The sequence below is a fragment of the Sander lucioperca genome, chromosome 15 (assembly GCF_008315115.2).
Source record: "Sander lucioperca isolate FBNREF2018 chromosome 15, SLUC_FBN_1.2, whole genome shotgun sequence".
Lineage (NCBI taxonomy): Eukaryota > Metazoa > Chordata > Actinopteri > Perciformes > Percidae > Sander > Sander lucioperca.
This window is the reverse complement of record NC_050187.1, coordinates 447508-471466: the sequence shown is the minus strand read 5'-3', so window position 1 is coordinate 471466 and position 23959 is coordinate 447508. Positions and strand designations below refer to the sequence as shown.

Sequence of the window (23959 nt, the reverse complement as noted above, 5' to 3'; positions counted from 1 at the left end):
AAAGGTTGTTGTTCTCATCAGTCACTCAGACACAAAAACATAGGAAAATAGGCTACATTTTGACTTGATTTGAACTTGATTTTCATTTTTACTGTAAATGCATATCTGTTCCAAATATCGGTTATCGGTTTCATTAAATACTAATAATCGGTATCGGCCTTGAAAAACCAGTATTGGTCGATCCCTAATTTGGTGACCTGCATTGTCTTTGCAGCTCCAGCTGGGACGAGCATGTGTTTGAGCTGGTGCTGCCCAAGGCCTGCATGGTGGGCCACGTTGACTTCAAGTTCCTCCTGAATGCCAACATCGTCAACATTCCTCAGATCCAGGTCACTTTACTGAAGAACAAAGCACCCGGGCTGGGCAAAGTCAGTGGTAAGGACACTGCTTTGAAATGTATTCTTTTTGATCAGGGATACCATATTTCTTTTGCAACTTTGGTGTTTCAAGATGTTCCTTTTGTCTTTCGAATAGCAGCTAAAATGAATTGGGGCGTTTTGAATATGGAACCACAATCTATGTTTAAATTTGGCCTCTCATGTCTGTAACAGAGACAGCGGTGGACAGACAGATCTCCTTCCCCCTCTCCAGTGTCCTCCATGCTAACGGGGAAAGGAACGGCCAGCCCCTTTTGCATGACTTCACAGAGGACATCCAGTTTATGGACATAGAAGAGACATCAGGTAAAGAATACAACCAGCTAGGGCTGGACAATATATTGATATTATATTGATATCGTGATATGAGACTGGATATCGTCTTAGACTTTGGATATCATAATATGGCAAGTGTTGTCTTTTCCTGGTTTTGAAGGCTGCATTCCATTAAAGTGATGTTATTCATGTGTTTGCTGTAGGCTCCATGCTGTGTCCATTCCTAGAGGACCACAAGGAGGACATCCTGTGTGGTCCAGTGTGGCTGGCCAGTGGGCTGGACCTCTCTGGCCATGCGGGCATGCTCAGCCTCACCAGCCCCAAGCTGGTCAAAGGTAACAACAGTCACATCAACACATTTCTGTGAAGTCACTGCCCCATCCCTGACCTGATCACAACCTGACACTTTAGCTTTTTTGTGCTCAGGAAGATGATATGAAGAATCCTCCATGAAGTGTGTCTGTTTTTCTCAGTTGTCCCGTTGCACTTTCCACTGCAGGCATGGCAGGAGGCAAGTACCGCTCATTCCTGGTTCACATCAAAGCAGTGAGTGACAGGGCCATGGAGGAGAGCCCCCGGCCTGTGGTGAGGATGCCCAGTGCCAAGCCCCAGAGCACCAAAGCCCACTCACTGTCTACCCTGCTGCAACGGGCTCAGGCCTCCAAGGTACAAATCCACAGCTTCGTCTTTTTTTAGAGATGAGTTCATATTTTTTCACATTTGTTTTAAAACAAAACTTACATGCCTATATGAACATTGCTGTAATGATTGCTCCTGTTCATACTGGCCATTAAGAGATTTCCTCCTAGTGTGCTTCCAAAGTAAGTGCTGGGGGACAAAATCCACAGTTCTAGTTCGGTCCAAGAATATATTCTGAAGTTTATCTTAAGTTAGTATGAGGCTTTAATACTTATTTAAATCAAGTGAGTTTCTTTCTATTTACAGTCCATTAAGTGCAGTCTTTTTATATTTTGCCAGACAGTGTTTCCTTGTTCCACCCCAGTGGAAGGTCTGCTGCTATGCCGCCTTTGTTTATTCACACAGAACCAGACAAAGGCGGCATAATGCTGCCCCAGTGTGTGACTTCACATAGCATGCCGGCATTCGCTAGCAAAAGAGGAGTAACATGTAATGCAACAGTGTGGCGTCTAATGTGTGAGCCAGCCGCGCTGTTGAATCAATCACACTAACCCGACCGGACCCACAAACCGCCAACTTTATGCATTCTAGGAGTACAGTTGTCAGTAGAGAAGACATAGACGGACTGAGCACTGCGGCACCCGCGTATGTATCTGTCTGAGAGAGAGTGAGTGGAAGAGAAGGTGGACTATTGCATGCATTGTTTCTGTAAGTTGTTAATAACTTCAGCTACTCAGGACGCTGCTTTGCCACTTTTTGACCTGCCTGTGGGTCGACTCACATATGCTGCATCATACTTTTCACAAAGACGTCGGTTCGGTGCTGTTACGGCTCTGCCACTACCTCTGCTGCCGGCTTAAAGGAGCAACAACTCTGATCCCCCATTCCGTCTTTGTAACTTTGACACAGACGGCGAGGCGGCTTAAAAGCACTACAGTCCCGCCTCAAAGAGACTGTGTGAAAGGAGCTATAGTAACACTAAGCAGAAACTCTGTCCTAAAAAGACAGTAACTTTAGAAGATACTCACTTGAGTTGACTTAGACTGCTAAAGACCCATATTTATTTCAGATAGACTTAATGCTTAACTTATTTTTAAAGTAATGTATTTTTGGCACAGAACGAGGACTGTGGGTTTTGTCCAGCATCACTTACATTGGAATCGTGTTTATGAAGGGATCTCCTCAGGGCAGGGATGAACAGGAGGAATGATTACAGCAAGCAAAAACAGTTTCAATGTGCATATGAGGGATGTGAAACATTTTGAACCTATCCTTTACAAACAAAATTGTACATATTTAATCAGATACATTTCAAACTGTCAAAATTATACAAAGTCATAATTGTCATAATGCATTGTTTGTTGAACTGTTATCAGTAATGTAAAGCCATTAAAGCAAAATGAATAATTAGGCCACTGTTGACACACAATTTCGTTTGTGTGTGTGTGTGTGTGTGTGTGACCGTTGACACACAATTTAATTTGTGTGTGTGTGTGTGTGTGTAGGTCTCTGCAGTGAAAAGCGAAACAACTGCACCTTTGAAAAAAGTAGAAAACCTGCGAGGATGTGACCTGCTGCAGGAAGCTTCAGTCACAATCAGACGGTTTAAGAAGACGTCAATGCCCAAAGAAAGGTCAGATTACTGTTGAGGGGCAGGTCATCAGGTTCTGTTTACACTGTCAAAATGTCTTCATGGTGAACACTTAACAAAGCAAGACCTACACAAGACATACGCTTGATAAAATTGTCTGGATGGTTCCCACATGCTGTCGACTCCTCACTGGGATCCGAAATCAATGTGAGCCAGGCCACCTCGGCATGTGGTCTCCATCATGATCCGATCTGGGAACATACAGGCTTGGCAGATAATGCATCCTGGCATGATCGGAGGACAAACAGTAGAGACAAAGACAAGTGTAACCACGGCCAGTGTCTACACTTGCCTTTGTCTCTACTGTACATATTGCAGAAGAACTTTTAACCAACTGTCTTTATGTTGTTCTGTGCTTTTCAGGGTCCAACGCTGTGCTATGCTGCAGTTCCCAGACTTCCATGAGAAGCTGCTGGACGCACTGTGTCGGCGGACCGAGGACAGCCCGGCCACGGAGCACGCCCAAAGCCTCATCCTAGACATCTTGTGCTGGCTGGCTGGGGTTTTCTCCAATGGACCCTGCAGGTAGGGCTAAAGCTCCAGCACAGCAAATAAGACTGCATCATCTAGGACATCTAGGTCACACATTACTTCCACTTTGACATTTTACAGACAAGTAATACAGTATATCCTGTGGCTTCTTTTTAGTTTAAGAGAAGGAAGAGAGGGCCTGCTGGTAAAAACCCGAACACGGCTAACGGATATTGTGCGGATGTGTTTCTTTGAGGCTGGCCGGAGTATAGCGCACAAATGTGCTCGCTTTCTTGCACTTTGTATCAGGTAAGAAGCATGGTTGATTTCAGTGATGGTGCTTTTAGCTCTTTTCCATTATGGGAACTTTAAGACTGTGTAGCGTAAATGCCTTAATATTGGGACACCAAAATATGTGGCGTCCTCACAGTATTGGAACAAAGATTAAGTAGAGCGATTACACTCACTTCCGGAAATTATAGATGATTAACAAAATTTAGCTTGCTTTAAATTCACCTCGGGGGCACCACCCTTTGAAAAGGGAAAATGATTTATGAATGAATGAATTCAGTCTCAATCTGGAGGTGACATTCTTGGCTCCTAAATGGCAACCTTAATACCTTATACACACAACTTCTTTATCAGTTACACCAAATTATTGTTAATTAATTAATTGTTAAATTGATTTCGAAAAATTTAACATAAATCCAACATATTATTAGCAAATATAAATCAGCCTATTTGTGAAAAAAACACATTGATGATAGGCTAACTGGCCGATAGGTGGTAATAATAATAATAATAATAATAATAACTTTATTTGTATAGCACCTTTTAAAAACAACAGCTTACAAAGTGCTTTAACAGAAGAAACAAAAGCATGAATAAAACATAAATATACACAGGACATCAGTACTAGGGCTTTGACTTTTGCCCAGAAATCATATTTGAAGTTTGTTTGTTTTTTTAATATTTGAATATATTTGAATATTTATTCATAATATTTTGACCATTAAATGCCTTCAGTAAGACTGATATTGGTATCAAACTCTGTATATGTTCTGTCCACCAGAGGCCAGTGTATCAGTCAATAGGCGTGCAATGATGTTGTCAGAAGAAAAACACACTGCCACCACTGGTTTTTAAATTAAAAGTCAGACCCTGGATTGAACACAAACAATATGCTTTCAACAGGAAGTTCGGAGCTTTCACCATAGCCTACGCAAGTGGTCTGATGTTTATACTTTTGCGCTGGTGTGTGTGTCGAGCCGGCGTGTCTGTGGGTGGGGAGGGGGGGGGGGGGGGGGAAGTGGGAGTGGGGGAGAGGGGGAGGGGGAGTGGGGGAGTGTGTGTTAGAGTGAGAGAGTTACGGGGATTACCGGTAGCTTCAGAGTGAGTAATGACTCTAGAGTTATAGTGAGAAACTAAGTGTCTCCCCTGTTCTTTCTGACCACATTGAGACATCTGGAGCAGGAGAAGTTAACCCTCTCCTTGATTTCATGTTGTTATAGAGGAGGAGAACCAGGAGAAGTTAACCCTCTCCTTGATTTCATGTTGTTATAGAGGAGGAGAACCAGGAGAAGTTAAAAAACGTTCGAATATCAATATTTTTTTAAATATTTGAATTATATTCGAATAGCGAAGTTCGGAGTCAAAGCCCTAATCAGTACACATAACTATACATACACAACAAAAGATGGGGCAGCTCTAAAGGACAGGAAGGAGAAAAAGAAAATTCACAAGTACATCGAAGATAAGTGGAAACAGCAAGTAATAGGAGGACAGGGAGGAAGTGGCGATGAACAGAGAAAAGGCAAAAGGATAAAAAAAGGTAAGGTAGTCACTAAGGTAGCCATCCACAGATCCAGTTCCCCCTGAGGATTCACTGATCCACATGTATGTGTAACATTAAAACATGATGTATAAAATCATGCCAACAATTATTATTTTAATAGCTTAGTATTCTATGCACTTGAAAGGTATTTAAAAAGGCATTAGGCCGCCCTACACTATAGCATCTCTATAGCATCAACCCCAGTATCACTGGAAATGGTAAAGTTTCATCTGGCTAGGGGAAACATTGGGCTGGAGGGGAAGGGCCAATAAATACAGTAGAACAAAGTAGTTCACTACTGCAAATGTTATAGGATTTAAAAAAAAATACCATCGCCACCCAAGTGTTGCTGGGAAATACAATTTAAAAAGTAACTTAATGCCTCAACACTGCACACAGTCTACAGTTTATACGGACAAATGCAATGCATTGCAGCAAAACGCACACATGCTGAATATTCTGATTGGAATATTACCTGTATATTGAAGCAAACTTTCTTTCAGATCACATATCCTGCGTCATTAATTGTTGTGTTTGCCGTGTTGCTTTCCTTCGCCCAAGAGTACCTGAACTTGGATTTATTCAGTGAGCAGTGGCCTAATTTAGGTTTATTTTTTTATTTTTTATTTAAGTTTCCATAGTTGCAAAGGCCTATATGATGAAGTAGTTGTTCGTTCTTGATCACTTGTGCATTTTGGGGTTTATATGGCAATAATAATGAACATACTGTTGTATTTCTTGCTGTAGCAATGGGAAAGGGGAGCCGAGCCAACAGGGTTTTGGCGTGAGTCTCCTGAAGGCTATGCTTGACAATATGCCTTACTTGCCTGCAGCAGCAACAGGTGGTAAGTAACTGAACAACAATACAGAACAACATACCCCAGTATTTCTTTTCTCACCTGTCCCTCTCCTGTCTGCTTTCAGGCTCGGTGTTCTGGTACTTTGTGTTGCTGAACTATGTGAAGGAAGAGGACCTGGCGGGCTGCAGCACCGCCTGCGCTGGCCTGCTCACCACCATCTCTCGCCAGCTGCAGGACCGCCTCACCCCGCTGGAGGCACTGCTGCAGACCAGGTACTTCTCCCTGTCCAGTACAGGAGAGGCTTACAACCTCTGCAGGCTACAGCTGCACAAACAAGACAATTTTGTGCACATCTATGTAGTTGCTGGTGCAGGACAAAAAAGTGAATGTTCAAAGAAACACTGTGTGCCTTATTTGCACTATTAAAAGTATTTTCCGGAGCATTAAGCTGTTGTGTGGACTTTACCTTCATAGAGCTGCACAAACACTATTTAATACAATTACTTAACTTGTAATAAGTAAATACCAGTAGTTCAAACTACTGCTGAAATGATGCTCATTTATACTGCTTGGTAAATGGCATATAGACTGCATTTCTGCAGTCTACAGTACAGTTTCTAGTCTTAACGACCACTCAAAGTGCTTTACACACTACAGGCACCATTCACCCTACTCAAACACACATTGACACACTTGTGGCCGAGGCTGCCATACAAGGTCATGCTCATCAGATAAACATTCACACACCGATGGCACAGAATCAGGAGCAGTTTGGGGTTCAGTATCTTGCCCCGAGACAATTCGACATGTTGACTGCAGGGGCCAGGGATCAAACGAATTCGGTATGGTCTCATTAGCAGTGTCCTTACTTCCTTGATCATTCTACCCTAACACAATCATCTTCCCTCCCCTTTTCCGTCCCCCGTCTACTTCCTTCAAGGTACGGCCTGTACAGCTCTCCGTTTGACCCGGTGCTCTTTGACCTGGAGGTCAGTGGTTCCTCGTGTAAGAATGCCTTCAACAGCAGCATCGGAGTCCAGTCAGATGAGATTGACCTCTCTGACATTCTGTCAGGTATTAGCTATGCACTGATTCACATGTTAAGCCATGCCATTATAAAGTTATATATAAAGATATTATAAATATCAAAGAAGATTACTTTGAAATTGTTTGAACTTGTCCAATATATTTTTGGCCATTTACTGAAAAGAAAAGACTATTGAAAAGAAAAGACTCAAGCAAAGTACAAGTACCTCAACATTTGTACTGAAGTACAGTACTGGAGTAAATGTACTTAGTTACATTCCACCACTGGCACTGAGTTGTAAGCAGTGTATAACCCGAATGTGAATGTGATGGTTTGTGATGTGTGTCCTGCAGGGAATGGAAAAGTAAGCAGCTGTGCAGCAGCAGAAGGCAGCTTCACAGCATTGACAGGACTCCTGGAGGTAGAGCCTTTGCACTTTACTTGTATCTCCACTAGTGATGGCACACGGGTGGAGCGAGATGACGCCAGCATGTTCACCGGTAAACATGACTTTTCTTTCATTTCACTTCACTTGTCTTTGGCTCATGAACTGGTCATTACCTGAACTTCTACTCTTTAATTCCAGTGAGTACATTTGGCGTGACGCCTGCAGTGGGCGGCCTGTCGACGGGAACGGTTGGTGAAGCTTCTACAGCTCTGAGCTCTGCAGCCCAGGTGGCCCTGCAGTCGCTGTCCCACGCCATGGTGTCTGCAGAGCAGCAGTTGCAGGTCCTGCAGGAGAAACAGCAGCAGCTGCTGAAGCTGCAGCAGCAGGTCAGAGAGAGAGAGAGACACACACACACACACACACACACACACACACACACACACACACACACACACACACACACACACACACACACACACACAGAGGGCTTTACAAAGAAAACAGAACGGTCATTCTCATAGAATTGCCGCTATATAATGGAATCTGGATAAGAGTGTCACGATTTTAAATCGAAATTAAGTCAAAATCTCGAATTTCAAATAAAAAAATGGAATCTTCGATGCTGCCACGCCTCCATGTCACGTCCAGCCGGCTTGCCAAGCGGAAAAAAAACATAGAAAAAAACACACACATGTAGCCTGCTCGAGGTAACCCATTTCCTGATTGATTCTACAACCACTCCAGTGGAGGCGCTAATGAGCTAGATTACTACACACACAGTAGCAGAAGAAGACCAGCCACCCCCCCCCACACACACACACACACACACACACACACACACACACACACACACACACACACACACACACACACACACAAAACAGAGCATACACCGATCGCACTCAGCTTGAGCGAAGCACTGCCGGTATTCTCCCGGTTCAGTGACACTACCCGGGTTAATTAATCGACTCTTCGGTCAGTTTGTCAACACACGTGTTGAAGTGCTGCGAGTCAACCTCCTCTAATTTAGCTAGAGCCAGTCAAAAGATAGCATGGCAACTGCAGATGTAGCAGACCCATCGACAGAACTTGAACCGTCTCCTCTTTCACTGAAGTCGCCAGTGTGGAAGTATTTTAGATTTCCAGTGAGTTATGTTGACAACGTTCGTGTTGTCGACAAAAAAGCCACAGTTTGCAAGCTCTGCTATGTGCGTGTACCACATTCTTCCACTGGCAGCACGACTAACATGGAAGTTATCTGTGTGGTATATGTTCAACTGTTGGGAAATAGTTTGTTAAGACACTTAGTTGTTGAGAGAAGACTATGGACATGGCTGTGTTAGAGAGCTGCAGGAGGAGGTCTCACTCTTATTTTAAATTCTGCCATATTTTTGCTTTCTGCCTACTGCAGCTTTGAGGACTATTCTGACTACAGACTCAGTCCCATATTTGTATTGCCTAATGTTTATCTTATCCATGGTACGGTACATATCTCACTCCTTGGATTCATATAAATGTTAGAGAAAATAAGTAAGCCATGCATAAAAATGACTTAATTGATCTGGATCTGGCAAAAAACCTCCCCGTTTGTAAAATAAAGCATTACAGGTTCATAAAGTCTCATGTACTAGAGGGAGCAGGTGACATTACTTTACGTACATTTCTGTTTGGGAAAGAACTAATATTGTAGCATGAAAACAATATTTAATATGTCATAATGTCTATCAATCCTTATAATTGATTGAATTGATAAAGAGGCCCTTTTTCTGTGATTTAATAGAGGTTGTGGTGGTAGTTTCTCTCACCACCACTAATTGAGCTACTCAACATTTGAATGAGGAATAGAGTGAACAAATTCTTTGATTAAGAAGAAGACATTATTACAGAAGGGTAAATAAAGTATTCTGTGATATATACGTATTACACACACAGGCCCAAATCACACACACACATGCACAGGACCCATACACTTGCATTAAATGGAGAAACATTTCATCAGAAACTTCTGGCTTTTATATGACTACAGGAGTATCCAGGTGTAGAATGTTTGTCTGCAAGTGATGATGCTGTTATAATACCTTGTGGTTAATAATAGCTCCTTTGTCTGTGCTGAGAATAGAAGGCCAAACTGGAGGCCAAGCTCCACCAGACCACCTCTGCAGCCGCCACTGCCTCTGGTGTGGGGCCCATCCACAACTCGGTGCCATCCAACGCCTCCTCTGCTCCAGGCTTCTTCATTCACCCCTCTGATGTCATCCCCCCAACACCTAAAACTACGCCCCTGTTCATGACCCCTCCTCTCACGCCGCCCAACGAGGCGGTGTCGGCGGCCTTTAGCGCAGAGCTGGCTCACCTGTTCCCCGGCTCCATGATGGACCCCGGGCCTGTCAACCTGGCAGCACACAAGAACACACAGAAAGCCAAGCCGGTTAGTTCCATGCTGCTATATGCTTTGTAAATTATTGACAGCTGGCTCAGTATCCAACCTCATCTGCTGGAACCCACAGCAAGGCATTTCAAGAAGCCCCCTGCAGCAAACTGATCAATATATCAGCAAACACATCAGGTTGAAATGAGTTGTTTGCAGATTAAACAATTCTGTCATTTTTCAGTTTCTGAATCTCATACCAGCATTTATATTTAAGCTCAACAAAAAAGTCAACTTTATTTATACTGTGATATGTACCAATCAAATGATATTTAAAACATCATTGCTTTTTTCTCTCCCAGTCTAGTTTTATACAAAACATGTATTAGTTAGAGCTGGGCCATATGGAGAAAATCTAATATTTTTTGACCAAATACCTGTATCGATATTTCAATGATAGTGTAGTGTTAACTATTAGTGCTTTCACAAAATATTTGAATATTTGGAAATAATTAGTTAGTGGGTGAAGGCAAATAATAGAACAGTCTGGTAAGTTCAGAAAATGACATCACTTTACTTAATGCAGCCTTTAAAGTGCTCATATTATGCTTTTTGGCTTTCCCCCTTTCCTTTATTGTGTTATATATCTTTTTTGTGCATGTTATAGGTTTACAAAGTGAAAAAGGCCAAAGTCCTCCCCAAAGGGACTTACCATCTCCAACAGAAAACACTGTTCACAAACTGCTCCAAACAGCTCTATTGTAGTCCAGCCTTTACTTCAGAGACAAACGTGGTCACTTTGGAACACATGTTATAATGCTCACCTAGCTGCTAGTGTGGCACGCCCTCATACTCTGCTTCTGACAAGCTAGCAGTACTTACTGCGCATGTGTGACTCCCAACAAAGATGGAACAGAAGTGAGATGTCTCACTCTGTAGCTAAAACAGAGAGCTCAACACACAGGGTGAAAAGAGGAGCTGCAGCAATGTGCAGTACAACAAATATATTAATTAAACCACATAAACCTATTCTGATATAACCTCTAAATACAATTATGAACCTGAAAATGAGCATAATATGAGCACTTTAAAACCAGGAAAAAAACTGAATTGAATTGAATGTGGAATAATGGTTTCTTTTTGCTGCAGAGCCCCATGGGCAGTGGGCTGGCTTTGGCCATTTCCCAGGCGTCTCACTTCCTGCAGCCTCCTCCACACCAGTCCATCATCATAGAGCGGATGCACTCTGGTATGTCATGTAGCAATGTTCCATATTTACCACCTAACTGCTGCTTAAATATGTGCACATACTGACATTTTTGAAACAGGTTATCCATTAAGAAATATTTGGTATGAATCTTTTATGTTTAAAATCTTGAAAAACAAAGTGAACTTCCTGTTTCCCTACCTTTCTTCCTAGGAGCTCGTCGCTTTGTGACGCTGGACTTTGGCCGTCCCGTCCTGCTGACGGACGCTCTGATCCCGACCTGTGGCGACCTGGCCTCTCTGTCCATAGACATCTGGACCCTGGGGGAGGAGGTGGACGGCCGCAGGCTGGTGGTGGCCACCGACATTAGCACCCACTCTCTCATTCTGCACGACCTGCTGCCACCACCTGTCTGCAGGTTCATGAAGGTCTGTATTTTTGCTTTGGAAAGTTGCAGGATGGTTGACCTGATGTTTTGAGTTTTTGTGGCTTTTGTTAGTTTACCATACTCCTTCTTTTTTTCCTTAGATCACTGTGATTGGGCGCTATGGCAGCACCAATGCTCGGGCGAAGATCCCACTGGGCTTCTACTATGGCCACACTTACATCCTGCCGTGGGAGAGTGAGCTTAAGTTGATGCATGATCCTCTGCGGGGAGAGAGCGAGGCAGCCAGCCAGCCCGACGTGGATCAGCACTTGTCCATGATGGTGGCACTGCAGGAAGACATCCAGTGCAGGTAAGACTGCACTGGACAACAAAATCGGTTCATTAGATTTGTAATTTCCTCAAGCATGAAATGTCATAATCTTAGACATTTTTCTTGGTTTTATATTATGAACAAAACAAAACAAAACAGCTCAGCATGAAGTTGAATTAGTAATATCCTAGAACAGCTGGCCACTGTCATTTTTAGCAAATGTTACCCAAACAGGAAGATATAGTTCATTGGGGGGAATTGTTGTGTGTGTGTATGTATATATGTATATATATATATATATATATATATATATATATATATATATATATATATATATATATATATATATATGTATATATGTATATGTGTGTATATATATATATATATATATATATATATATATATATATATGTATATATGTATATGTGTGTATATATATGTGTATATGTATATATGTATATGTGTGTATATATATGTGTATATGTATATGTGTATATGTATATATATATATATATGTGTGTATATATATATGTGTATATATATATGTATGTATATATATATGTGTATATATATATGTATGCTTGTCTATCTGTCTGTCTGTGCTCGCTCTCACATCTCTAGATCTGTGTGTCCTCTCTCTCTCTCGCTCTCAGTGTCTGACTATCTCATCTGTCTCTCCCTCGTCTCTGTCTCTCTGCTATGATCACTGATCACTCAGTCTCTACTGTATGTTCTCTCTATCGTCTCTGACTACTCTCGCTCTCACTGTGAGACTCTCTCACTCGCTCACATTATTGTATCTCGCTGTGTATCTTGTCTGTGTCTATCTCGAGTGTCTCTATACTCTGTGTGGTCTCATCGTCTACTGTCTCTCTCTCTGTGTTTCTATCCTCTCCTCTGTGACTCTCGCTCTTCTCTCTCACGCTCTGTGTGTGACTGTATCTGTCTATATATCTCTCTCTGCTCCTAAGGTATACTCGTCGCTATCTGTTCTTCTCTATATCCTTCTCTCTGTCTTTTCTGATCTCTATTGTATCTGTCTCTCTCCTAATCTGTCTATCTCTCTATGTTCTATATCTACTCATCTCTGTTCGCTATCTATCTCTATCTCTCTTCCTCTCTCCGTCTCTCTATCTCGTCTCTATCTTGTTCCTCTCTTTCTATCTCTCTTCGTTCTCTCTCTCTCTCATCTCTGTATCCTCTCTCTCTTTCTCCTCTCTGCTCTCTACACTGTCCTCTCATCTCTCTCTCTCTGTTCTCTCTATTCTCTCTTTTCTCTCTCTATCATATATGTCTCCCTCTCTCTTCTTATGTCTCTAGTGCTCGATATGTATCTCTCTCTCTCTCGCTCTGCTCCCTCTCTCTGGTCTCTCTGTCGTCGTCTTCTGTCTATATCTGGCTACTGCCTCTTCTGTCTCATTCTCTGTTCGCTATTGTCTCCTTTCTCTCCCTCATGTCTCTTCTCTCTCTCTGTCTCTCTATGTGTCCTTCTGTCTCTTCTCTCGTCTCTCTGTCTCTGCCTACTCTCGTGTGTCCTCTCTGTCTCCGTCTCCTCTGTGTCCTCTACTCTGTCGGTCTCGTGTCTGTCTCTCTGCTCTGTGTCTGTCTCTTGCTGTCCCTTGTCGTGTCTGTCTGTCATCTGTCTGTCTCTTCTGTGTCGTCACTCTCTCCTGCTGTGTCTGTCTTGTCTGTGTCTCTCTCTCTCTCTCTCTTCTCTACTGTCTCTCTCTGCTTCTCTCCATCTCTCTCTCTATCTCTACTTCTCTCTTATCTCTCTGCTCTCCTATACGTCTCTCCTTCTCTCTTTCCTGTCTCTCACTCTCTATCGTCTGCTCTCTTCACTCCTCCCTATATTCTCTCCTCTCTCCGTCTCCTCTGTGTGCTGCGCTTCTCTCGCTGCTGAGCTCGTCATCGCTCTGTCGCTCTCTCGCTCTGTGTGTCTGCCTCTCTCTGATGGTCTCTCCGTCTGCTGTAGTCTGTCGCTCTCGTTCCTCTCTCTCTGGTGTCTGTCGACTCGCGGTGCTCTCTCTCTCTCGGTGTGTCTGTCTCTCTCTGTGTCTGTCTCTCTCCGTAGTTCTCTGTCTGTCTCTCTCTCGTCCCTCTCTGTGTGTCTCTCTGTCATCGGTCTCTCTCGTCTCTCTCATCCCTGTGCTGTCTCATCTCCTCTCTTGTGTGTGTGTCTCGCTCCGTTCGCATCTCTCTCTCTGCGTGCTCTCTCGCATCTGTGTGTGTGTGCTCTCTCTCTCTCCTCTCTCCGGTCTCTCGCTCTCGCTCTGCTTCTGTCGCCCTGTCTCTGTAGTGTGGGTGTCTCTCTTGCTCTCTCTCTCTCTCTCTCTTCTCGTGCTCTCTCGCTCTCTCTCCCTCTTCCGCTCTCGTCATCTCTCTCGTCATCCTGTGTGACCTCTCTACTCTGTCTCTCTCTCTCTCTGCTCTCTCTCTCTCTCTTCTGTGTGTGTGTCGCTCTCTCTCTCTCGCTATCTCTCTTCGTCTCTCTGTTTCTGTCTCGCGTGTCTCCTCTCTCTCTCTCTCTGTGTCTTATCCTGTGTCGGTCTCTCTATGTCTCCTCATACTTCTCTCTCTCTCTCTCTCGCTAGTCTCTCTCTCTTCTCTCTTTCTCTGTCTCTCGCGCTCTCTCTCTCTCTCTCTGTCTCTCTCGTCTCTGTTTCTGCGTCTCCTGTCTCTGTCTATGTCGTTCTGTCTCTCTCTCTCTCTCTTCTCTGGTCATCTGTCTCTCTCGTCCTGCTCTGTCACTCTCTCTCTCTGTCTCTGCCCTGCCTCTCTGTCTCTGTCTCTCACTCTCCTCTGTCTCTCGTGTCTCTTCGCTCTCTGCTCTGTCTCTCTGTGTCTCTGTCTCTGTCTTCATGTGTCCTCGTCTGTCTCCTGTCTGTCTCTCTCTTCTGTCCTCGTCTGCTCTGTCTGTCTCTGATTCCTCTGTGTGTCTGTCTGTCTTGTCTGTGTCTGTCTCTCTGTGTCTCTCTGTCTGTTCTGTCTCTCGTGTCGGTCTGTCTCCTTCGCTCTTTCTGTTCTGTCTGTCGTGTCTGTCTCTCGTGTCTCTCTCTGTGTGTCTCTTCTTGTGTTCTGTCTCTCTCTGTGTCTGTCTCTCTGTGGTCTCCTCTCTCTCTCTCTCTTGTGTCTCTCTGTCGTCGTCTCTCTTCTCTCTCTATCTTTGTAGTCTCTCTCTCTCTCTGGTGTTGTCCTCCCTCTCTGTGTGGTCTCTCTCCTCTCGTCTGGTGTGCTGTGGTGTTGGTGTGTCTCTCGTCTCTCCTCTCTCTCTCGTTCTCTCTCTCTTCTCTCTCGCTCTCCTCTCTCTCTCTCTCTCTCTCTCTCCTTCTCTACTCTCCTCTCGTCTCTCTCTCTCCTCTCTGTTCCTCTGTGTCTCTCATGTCTCTCGTGCTCTGTCTCTCTTCTTCTCCTCTCTCTGTGCTCTGTCTATCTCTCTCTCTGTCTCTGTGGCTCTCTCGTCTCTCCTTCGTCTCTCTCTGTCCTCTTCTCTCTCTTCTCTCTGCTCTCTGTCTACTCTCGTCTCTGTCTCTCGTTCTGATCTCTGTCTGTCTGTCTCTGTCTCTCTCGTCGTGTCTCTGCTGTCTCTAGTCTCTCCTCTGTGCTCTGTCTCCTGTTGTCTCTCTCTACTCATCTCTGTTCTGTGTCTCTCCTGCTCTCTCTCTGTCTCTGTCTCTCTCGTATCTCTCTGTCTGTGTCGTGTCTGCTCTCTGTCTTCGTCTGTCTCTGTCTTCTCTCTCTCTGCTGTCTCTCTCTGTCTCTCTCTCTGCTCTCTCTGTCTGTCTCTCTATCTCTCTGATCTCTCTCTGCTCCTCTCTGTCTCTCGTCCCTGTCTGTCTCTCATGTGTCTCCTCTCTGTCTCTCGCTCGTCTCCTCTCTCTCTCTCTGTCTGTCTGCTCATCTCCTGTCTTCTGTGTCTCTGCTCTCTCTTCCTCTCTCTCTCTCTCTATCTCCTATCTCTCTCTCTCTGTCCGCTGTCTACTCTCTCCGCTACTGTCTCTCTTCTCTCTCTCTCTGTCTCTCTCTGTCTCTCCTCTTCTCTCTATCTCTCTCACTATCTGCTGTCTATTCTCTCTACCTTCTGCTCTCTCCTCCTCTCTCTCTCTCTCCTCTCCTCTCTCCTCTCTCTATCTCTCTCTCTCCTGCCTCTCTCTCTCTCTCCCTCCTCTCCTCTTCCGCTCTCTCATCTCCTCTCTCTCCTACTCACCTCTCTCCCTCTCTCTCTCTCTCTCTCTCTGTCATCTCGTCTTCGTCTCTCTCTCTCTCTCTGTTGTCGTCTCTCTCTCTCTGTCTCTCTTCTCTCTCTCTATCCTGTCTCTCTCGCTCTCTCTCTCCTCTCTCCTCTCTCTCTCTCCTCTGTCTCTCTGTCTCTCTCTGATCTTCTCTCTCGTTTGTCTCTGTCTCTCTCTGTCTCTCTCTCTTCCGTGCTGCTCCTCCCGTCTTCCTCCCCCTGGTCCCGTTGCCTCCCCCGCGGCCTCCCCCCACCCCTCTCTTTGGCACTTGCTCTTCCTGCCTTCCTTCCCCCCCTGCGGCCCCCTCCGCCCTTTTCCGCCCACCCCTTTTTTGTGCTTCCTCCTGTCTTGTCCCTCCCTCCCTGTTCTTCTTTCCCCTCCCGGGCCATCCTTCTCCTCCCCCTCTGTTCCTTCCCCTCGCGGCCGGCCGCTGTTTCTTTTTCCCCGGCCCGTTCTTTCCCTGGCTCCCGGCTCCTCTGCTCCTGCTCCGTTCCCTTGGCTCCGCCCTCCCCTTCCCCCTCCCTCGCGCTTGGCATGGTTGTATTTCAGTTAGCCTAATAGCTGGTTTTGATTTGCATTGATATGGATGTTATCTCAGTTAGCTATTAGGCTAACTGAAATAAAACCATGCCAATCTCTAGGTATGGTGAAGGGTATGTGGGTGTAGGGGAGGGGTAACAACCAGACTCTGATAAATGGCGTGAAACACTGTACTCTATCTGTATATCCTGAGATAACTTCTGTTACGATTTGACACTATGAATAAAATTGAATTAAATTGAATTTGTTGGGGACTATTTTCAGCACTGATTGATTCACATTTGATGCTCTCCTGTTCTTGTTTACCAGATACAATCTGGCTTGCCATCGGCTGGAGACCCTTCTGCAGAACATTGACCTGCCGCCTCTCAACAGCGCGAACAATGCCCAGTACTTCTTACGAAAGCCAGACAAGGTGGTGGAAGAGGACCAGCGCGTTTTCTCAGCGTACCAGGACTGCATCCAGCTGCAGCTGCAACTCAACCTGGCTCACCACGCTGTCCAGCGGCTGCGCGTGTCATTGGGGGCCAGCCGCAGGTTGCTCCCCACAGGCGGGGCTCTGGAGGCCCAGGAGCTGGTCCACAACTCCTCCACAGAGCAGCTGAGGACTATCATCCGCTACCTTTTGGACACACTGCTCAGCCTGCTGCACTCCAACAACGGTGAGCAGGGAAGAAGACACAGCTGGCTCTGCTGGTCCATCGAGTTTATGATTTGGTTAATGACAGGGTTACAAATGCTTGGATTGTTCCCCCTGAATTAGGGATAGACCTATTATTGGTTAGTTTTTTGTCAGTTTGCAGATTGTCTGTATCTGCGTTTTCATGTCCTCCCCCCCACAACACTATCTGACTCTCTGTTACTGGGGATTATGTTGAAAGTTTCTCATTTATTAAATAATTGCTTAAAGCCTTTAAACACAGTTTTGTGTTGGAGTTTGTAACATTCAAAAATCTTAATTTTGACAAAGATTTTCATGTTCACTGTAAGTGCATATCGGTTCCATATATCGGTTATCAGTTTCATTAACTACTAATAATCGGTAAAGGCCTTGAAAAAACTCAGTATTGGTCGATCCCTACCCTGAATTTAACCCATGGAAGATGGACAGCGTTCTGCTCACATTGTTGGTTCACACTTCATTGATGTGTCTGTGTATTTTCAGGCCACTCTGTGCCCTCGGTGCTCCAGAGTACCTTCCATGCCCAGGCCTGTGAGGAGCTCTTCAAACACCTCTGCATCAGCGGGACGCCTAAGATCCGTCTTCACGCCGGCCTCCTGTTGGTTCAGCTGTGTGGAGGCGAGCGTTGGTGGGGCCAGTTCCTCTCCAACGTACTGCAGGAGCTCTACAACTCTGAACAACTGCTCATCTTCCCTCAGGACAGGTAGGCACTGTCAGTTTCCATACACTCACCACAGTTTCTATTCACATTATTCCAGTGCTGTTTGAAACACTGATGATCGCAGACTCACTCAGTGTTACTTATTAATTTTAAGTCCATCCTTGATCTGCTCCGCTTCTATCTTTCTTGGTTTACCTCACAATAAAACTAGCCAGTATGGTTTGTGCTCAAATGACACCCTTTAACTCTCCGTCCCTAAGGTTCACACTGAAACGGGGAAACAGGCCTTTTAATTTAAATTAAAAGGCATATATAGATAGATATAGATATATAGAGATATAGAGATATAGAGATATATATATAGATATATAGATAGATAGATAGATAGATAGATAGATAGATAGATAGATAGATAGATAGATAGATAGATAGATCGATCTCTATCAGGGGTGTGATTCTTCCGGAAAATGAAGCTCAGAGAATCATAAATCACATAAAATAATCAGTCTACTCTAATTAAACAATATTGGCTACTCTATTCCATAAAAAAGCCTTAACCTTGTATCTAAAAGCCCCTCTGGTATTTACACTTTTGAGGTAAAGCGGCAGATTATTCCACAATGTTATACCTGTATTAAAAAAAAGAACTTCTAGCTGCATTGTTGACTCTGGGCACTTTACAAGAATGGACACTGGCCCTAGTATTGTGATTATGCTGTGTATGAACCATTTTTATATGGGAATGTAGATATTTGGGAGCAGAATAGGGATGGGAATCGAGAACCGGTTCTTCTTTAGAACCGGTTCCCAGTGAATCGATTCCTTGGAACCGTTAGTGTACCTGCTTAACGATTCCGCTTAACGGTTCCGCTCGTTGCAAATGTGTCATGACCATGACGTCACACACGCGCTGCATTCTTTTGGTTACGCAGCAAACATGTCATCGAGGCAGAAGCGATCTAAAGTGTGGTTATATTTCACTCGAAAAGACGCCAATGCAGTCATTTGCAACAGTTGTAAAAGTTTAATTTCAGCAAAGGGGGGAACTACCTCCAATATGCAGAAGCATTTGGCCACACAGCGTGCAATCCGTTTGCAGGACTGTCGCGTGTTTGATTCTATACTACTCAGCGACACAGCAACAACAAGTGAGTCAAGCAGCAGCGGTGCCCAGAGCTCCCATTAGCTAAAACTGCAGTTATGGGGGCATAAGCTAAAGAGTGCCTTTGTGACTCTTAACAGACTCAAAATGCTATTAAAATGTCTGTGCAACACGAACAGGGCCCTTAGATGACAACAAGATGCGTTTAGCAACTTAGCCATTGTTGAAATTCACCTACCCTGTTAGCTGCTAGCTGCCGTCTGGGATGAGTGAGTGTGTTCAGCCAGGCTCCGGTAATAATCATCATGCTGCAGTCTCGTGTGTATTTGTAACATAAATATCCATTTAGTGTGCAATCCATCTGGCGTTGGTGAGTAGGAGTCTTGTCCGTGTCAATCGTTGTAGTTTCCTTAGCCGGGCTAGCATGCCCGGCCGGCGTCCCTGCCTCTCCTTCCTCCCCGCCCTCCTGGCTTCACGCGGCCGACAACAATCCAACGAGCGCCCGCTGGTCTGGTGGATGGCTTCCAGAAGACCGTTTAAGCCTTTGCCGCGAAAAATTGTATTTTATTTCCCCCTCAAAAATAGATAATTGAGCACTGTAGTGGTTCTGACCATATTAGTGACTATGCTACATGGCAACGGACCAAATTATGTTTGGGTCCTGTACAGTAAAATTGTGTTTTAGACAGCTAGCTGTAGTATCGCTAAGTCCCGTGGGAATTCAGTTGTAGCAGGAAAAAGATAACGGGTAACTCTTGACTAAGTCCAGAGAGATCTCGTATCCTTCCTGAGAGGGCAAGCATGACCATTTTTCTGCACAAAAATTGTTAATTTGCCCAAGTTGATAGTTGTGGTCTTTACAGAAGACTTCTTTCTATTTTGTATGTCAGTTGAGTTGAATTTTGTTTCAGGTTGAATATTCCCAAAGGCACAAGCTCTTCCTTGACTGTTTACAGTCTGTGTTTTTTGTTTTTATGGCACTTAAATGGCAGTTTTATTTATTTTTTTGGCTGGACCAATGAATGTGAAAAAATCACCTACTTTTAGGTTTGTTCTGAGGTTGCTACACATAATTTGTGGATACTCTGAGTATGTGCAGTGTTCTTATCAGATATTAAAGCGAGTTAATACAAACAAACAAATTTGTACTTATTTCCTCACCCAATGAGAATCGATAAGAGAATCGATAAGGAATCGGATCGATAAGCAATATCGATAATGGAATCGGAATCATTAAATTCTTATCAATTCCCATCCCTAAAGCAGAACCATTTATGACATTATACATATGATTCAACTTTAACTGCTCCACTCTAACACATACTGGCAGCAACCCTACCCTTTTAAAAGCATCTCTACCTACAGTGAGGAAAATAAGTATTTGAACACTCTGCTATTTTGCAAGTTCTCCCACTAGGTGCATGTCCACTGTGAGAGACATAATCTAAAAAAAAATAATCCAGAAATCACAATGTATGATTTTTTTAACTATTTATTTGTATGATACAGCTGCAAATTAGTATTTGAACACCTGAGAAAATCAATGTTAATATTTGGTACAGTAGCCTTTGTTTGCAATTACAGAGGTCAAACGATTCCTGTAGTTTTTCACCAGGTTTGCACACACTGCAGGAGGGATTTTGGCCCACTCCTCCACACAGATCTTCTCTAGATCAGTCAGGTTTCTGGGCTGTTGCTGAGAAACACGGAGTTTGAGCTCCCTCCAAAGATTCTATATTGGGTTTAGGTCTGGAGACTGGCTAGGCCACGCCAGAACCTTGATATGCTTCTTACAGAGCCACTCCTTGGTTATCCTGGCTGTGTGCTTCGGGTCATTGTCATGTTGGAAGACCCAGCCTCGACCCATCTTCAATGCTCTAACTGAGGGAAGGAGGTTGTTCCCCAAAATCTCGCAATACATGGCCCCGGTCATCCTCTCCTTAATACAGTGCAGTCGCCCTGTCCCATGTGCAGAAAAACACCCCCAAAGCATGATGCTACCACCCCCATGCTTCACAGTAGGGATGGTGTTCTTGGGATGGTACTCATCATTCTTCTTCCTCCAAACACAGTTAGTGGAATTATGACCAAAAAGTTCTATTTTGGTCTCATCTGACCACATGACTTTCTCCCATGACTCCTCTGGATCATCCAAATGGTCATTGGCGAACTTAAGACGGGCCTTGACATGTGCTGGTTTAAGCAGGGGAACCTTCCGTGCCATGCATGATTTCAAACCATGACGTCTTAGTGTATTACCAACAGTAACCTTGGAAACGGTGGTCCCAGCTCTTTTCAGGTCCAACAGTGGACCTTTTTTCACCAAGCTGCTTGGCAATTTCCCCGTAGCCCTTTCCAGCCTTGTGGAGGTGTACAATTTTGTCTCTAGTGTCTTTGGACAGCTCTTTGGTCTTGGCCATGTTAGAAGTTGGATTCTTACTGATTGTATGGGGTGGACAGGTGTCTTTATGCAGCTAACGTCCTCAAACAGGTGCATCTAATTTAGGATAATAAATGGAGTGGAGGTGGACATTTTAAAGGCAGACTAACAGGTCTTTGAGTGTCAGAATTCTAGCTGATAGACAGGTGTTCAAATACTTATTTGCAGCTGTATCATACAAATAAATAGTTAAAAAAATCATACATTGTGATTTCTGGATTTTTTTTTTTTAGATTGTCTCTCACAGTGGACATGAACCTACGATGACAATTTCAGACCCTCCATGATTTCTAAGTGGGAGAACTTGCAAAATAGCAGGGTGTTCAAATACTTATTTTCCTCACTGTATATGAGTCCGGGGGGGGGCATTTAACAGGTAGTGGATAACATTATTTTGCATAACTTGCAGTCTGTTTTTAAGTTTAACTGATAATCCACAGTACCAAGCAGAACATGCATAATCGAAATGACATTGAATCATTGATACAACCAGTAATTTCTTGATAGAATAATCTAGATGCCTTGTCCTACGATACAGGAATTTCAGTTTACCGGCACATTTGGATAATATTTTGTCAGCAATAGATTTACAGGTTAATGACTGCTCTAATGTTAACCCCACGTATGTGACACTTTTCTGAGAAACTATTTCATTGCCATTACATGTAACCTTTAGTGCATTTGTTCTAGACAACTTCCTTTTTGTTCCAAATAAAATGGACTCAGTTTTTCCCAGATGTATTGAGAGCCTGTTGTCAATAAGCCACTTGCTAACACTATTTAATTCATTACCGAGAGTCTTCTCAATCTCGCTATCATCATCCCCAGAAACCAGTAATGCAGAGTCATCAGCATATAAAAGCATCTTACGTTTCACCGCAGCTGGCATGTCATTAATATAAACTAAAAATAAAAGGGGGCCAAGGATTGAACCTTGGGGCACCCCACAAGTAATATCCTGAGGATCTGATATGGTCCCCTCAACATCACAAACTTGAGTCCGCCCAGAGAGGTAAGAGGTGAACCATTTCACAGCAGTATTTCTGAAGCCTATACATTGTAGCTTTGATAGTAGTATTGCATGGTTTACAGTATCAAAAGCTTTTTGCAAATCAAGAAGAATCATGCCCACATACTTTCCTTCATCAAAGTTTTGTCGAATATAATCAAATAAATGAATAAGACAGGTTTCAGTAGAATATGCTGCTCTAAATCCAGACTGAAGTTCATACAGTAGATTTTGTCTGACAAGGTACTCTTCCACCTGCTCATACACAAGACGCTCAAACACCTTCGATATTGCTGTCAGAATTGATACAGGCCTATAATTACCAACATCTGATCTGTTATTTTTCTTAAAAAGGGGGACTACCCTGGCCCTTTTCATGTCGCTTGGAAAGATACCCTGACTTAACGATAAATTTATTATATGGGTGAGTACCCTAGAAATTACGTTGGCACTATCGCTCAAAAATCTGGACGGAATCAAGTCCTGTCCAGTGGCTTTGTTGATTGACAATGTGGATAGAAACATTCTCACCCTCTCCTCTGAGACAGGGCCAATATCAAAAGCATCAGGAGTAACATGTTTGTTTTTATAAAAGGAGTTTACAAACGATGGGCCATATCTACCTCACACGCTCGGCAACTTATCAACCAGACTGGCAGCAACTGTTGTGAAAAAGGTATTAAAAACGCAAGCAACCTGCTTTTTTTCAAAAATCCTCTTATCCTCAATGACTAATCCAATATTACCATACTTAGATTTTGATTTTCCCTTAGCGCCCATATCAGTAAGAACCTTCCATAGCTTTTTGGGCTGATGTGAGTTCGCAGTAATAGCATCAGCATAAAATTCAGACTTTGTTTTCTGTACCTTGTAACTAGCCTGTTTACGAAAATATATATATTTATCATAATCACAAGACAAAGTTGACCTCTTAAACTTTCTGAACCATTTATCACGTTGTCTAATGAGATCCAGAATGTCAGAAGTCATCCAAATTGCACTTCTGTTTAATTCTGGTTTCCTTCATTGGTGCAACCTTATCAAGAGCAGCTACAAAGTGCTGTTTAAACAAATTCCAAGCCCCATCAGTATCATTGCTTCCTAAAACTTCTGACCAATCCCTCCTGGAAAGCCTTTCTTTAAATTCCTCAGCTGTGTAATGTTTTGTGCATCTGTACCTAATTGATCTATGAATAGGATTCCCAGACCTCAATAGTGATTTAGAAACTTTGCGTGTGCAAAAAGTGACGTTATGATCACTCAAAGCAATATCGAGGACGCCTGATTGAGAAATATTTTCACGTTCTGAAACTAATATTAGGTCCAATAGGGATTGACTATTAGCAGACACTCTAGTAGGTTCAGTGATTAACTGTTGTAGGCCAGACACCTTACAAAAAGTTGAAAGAGATTCTTTCAAACTACTATTACGAGTCTGTAGTACGTTTGTATTAAAATCACCCATAATAATACATTCGTTCTCCATACATATGCTACTCTTAAAACAAACCATTTCAAAGAGCTCATAAAAATCTGTTTGCTTAGGGGGTCTGTAAC

General features: G+C 43.6%; 1 protein-coding gene across 4 annotated transcripts in view; it reads left to right on the top strand.

Annotated features, from left to right (window-relative positions):
* Positions 1–23959, top strand: part of birc6 (baculoviral IAP repeat containing 6) — a 149237-nt gene that overhangs the window by 29258 nt on the left and 96020 nt on the right. For all 4 annotated transcript variants that reach the window (XM_035992589.1, XM_035992590.1, XM_031299978.2 and 1 more), the window contains exons 13-30: positions 215–375; positions 552–683; positions 857–988; positions 1153–1319; positions 2798–2925; positions 3307–3468; positions 3592–3723; positions 5996–6093; positions 6173–6320; positions 6989–7122; positions 7429–7575; positions 7662–7849; positions 9583–9891; positions 10981–11080; positions 11252–11466; positions 11567–11775; positions 16818–17170; positions 17674–17893. In XM_035992589.1, the coding sequence (XP_035848482.1) occupies positions 215–375; positions 552–683; positions 857–988; positions 1153–1319; positions 2798–2925; positions 3307–3468; positions 3592–3723; positions 5996–6093; positions 6173–6320; positions 6989–7122; positions 7429–7575; positions 7662–7849; positions 9583–9891; positions 10981–11080; positions 11252–11466; positions 11567–11775; positions 16818–17170; positions 17674–17893 (3135 nt within the window). The remainder of the gene's footprint in view (positions 1–214; positions 376–551; positions 684–856; positions 989–1152; positions 1320–2797; positions 2926–3306; positions 3469–3591; positions 3724–5995; positions 6094–6172; positions 6321–6988; positions 7123–7428; positions 7576–7661; positions 7850–9582; positions 9892–10980; positions 11081–11251; positions 11467–11566; positions 11776–16817; positions 17171–17673; positions 17894–23959) is intronic.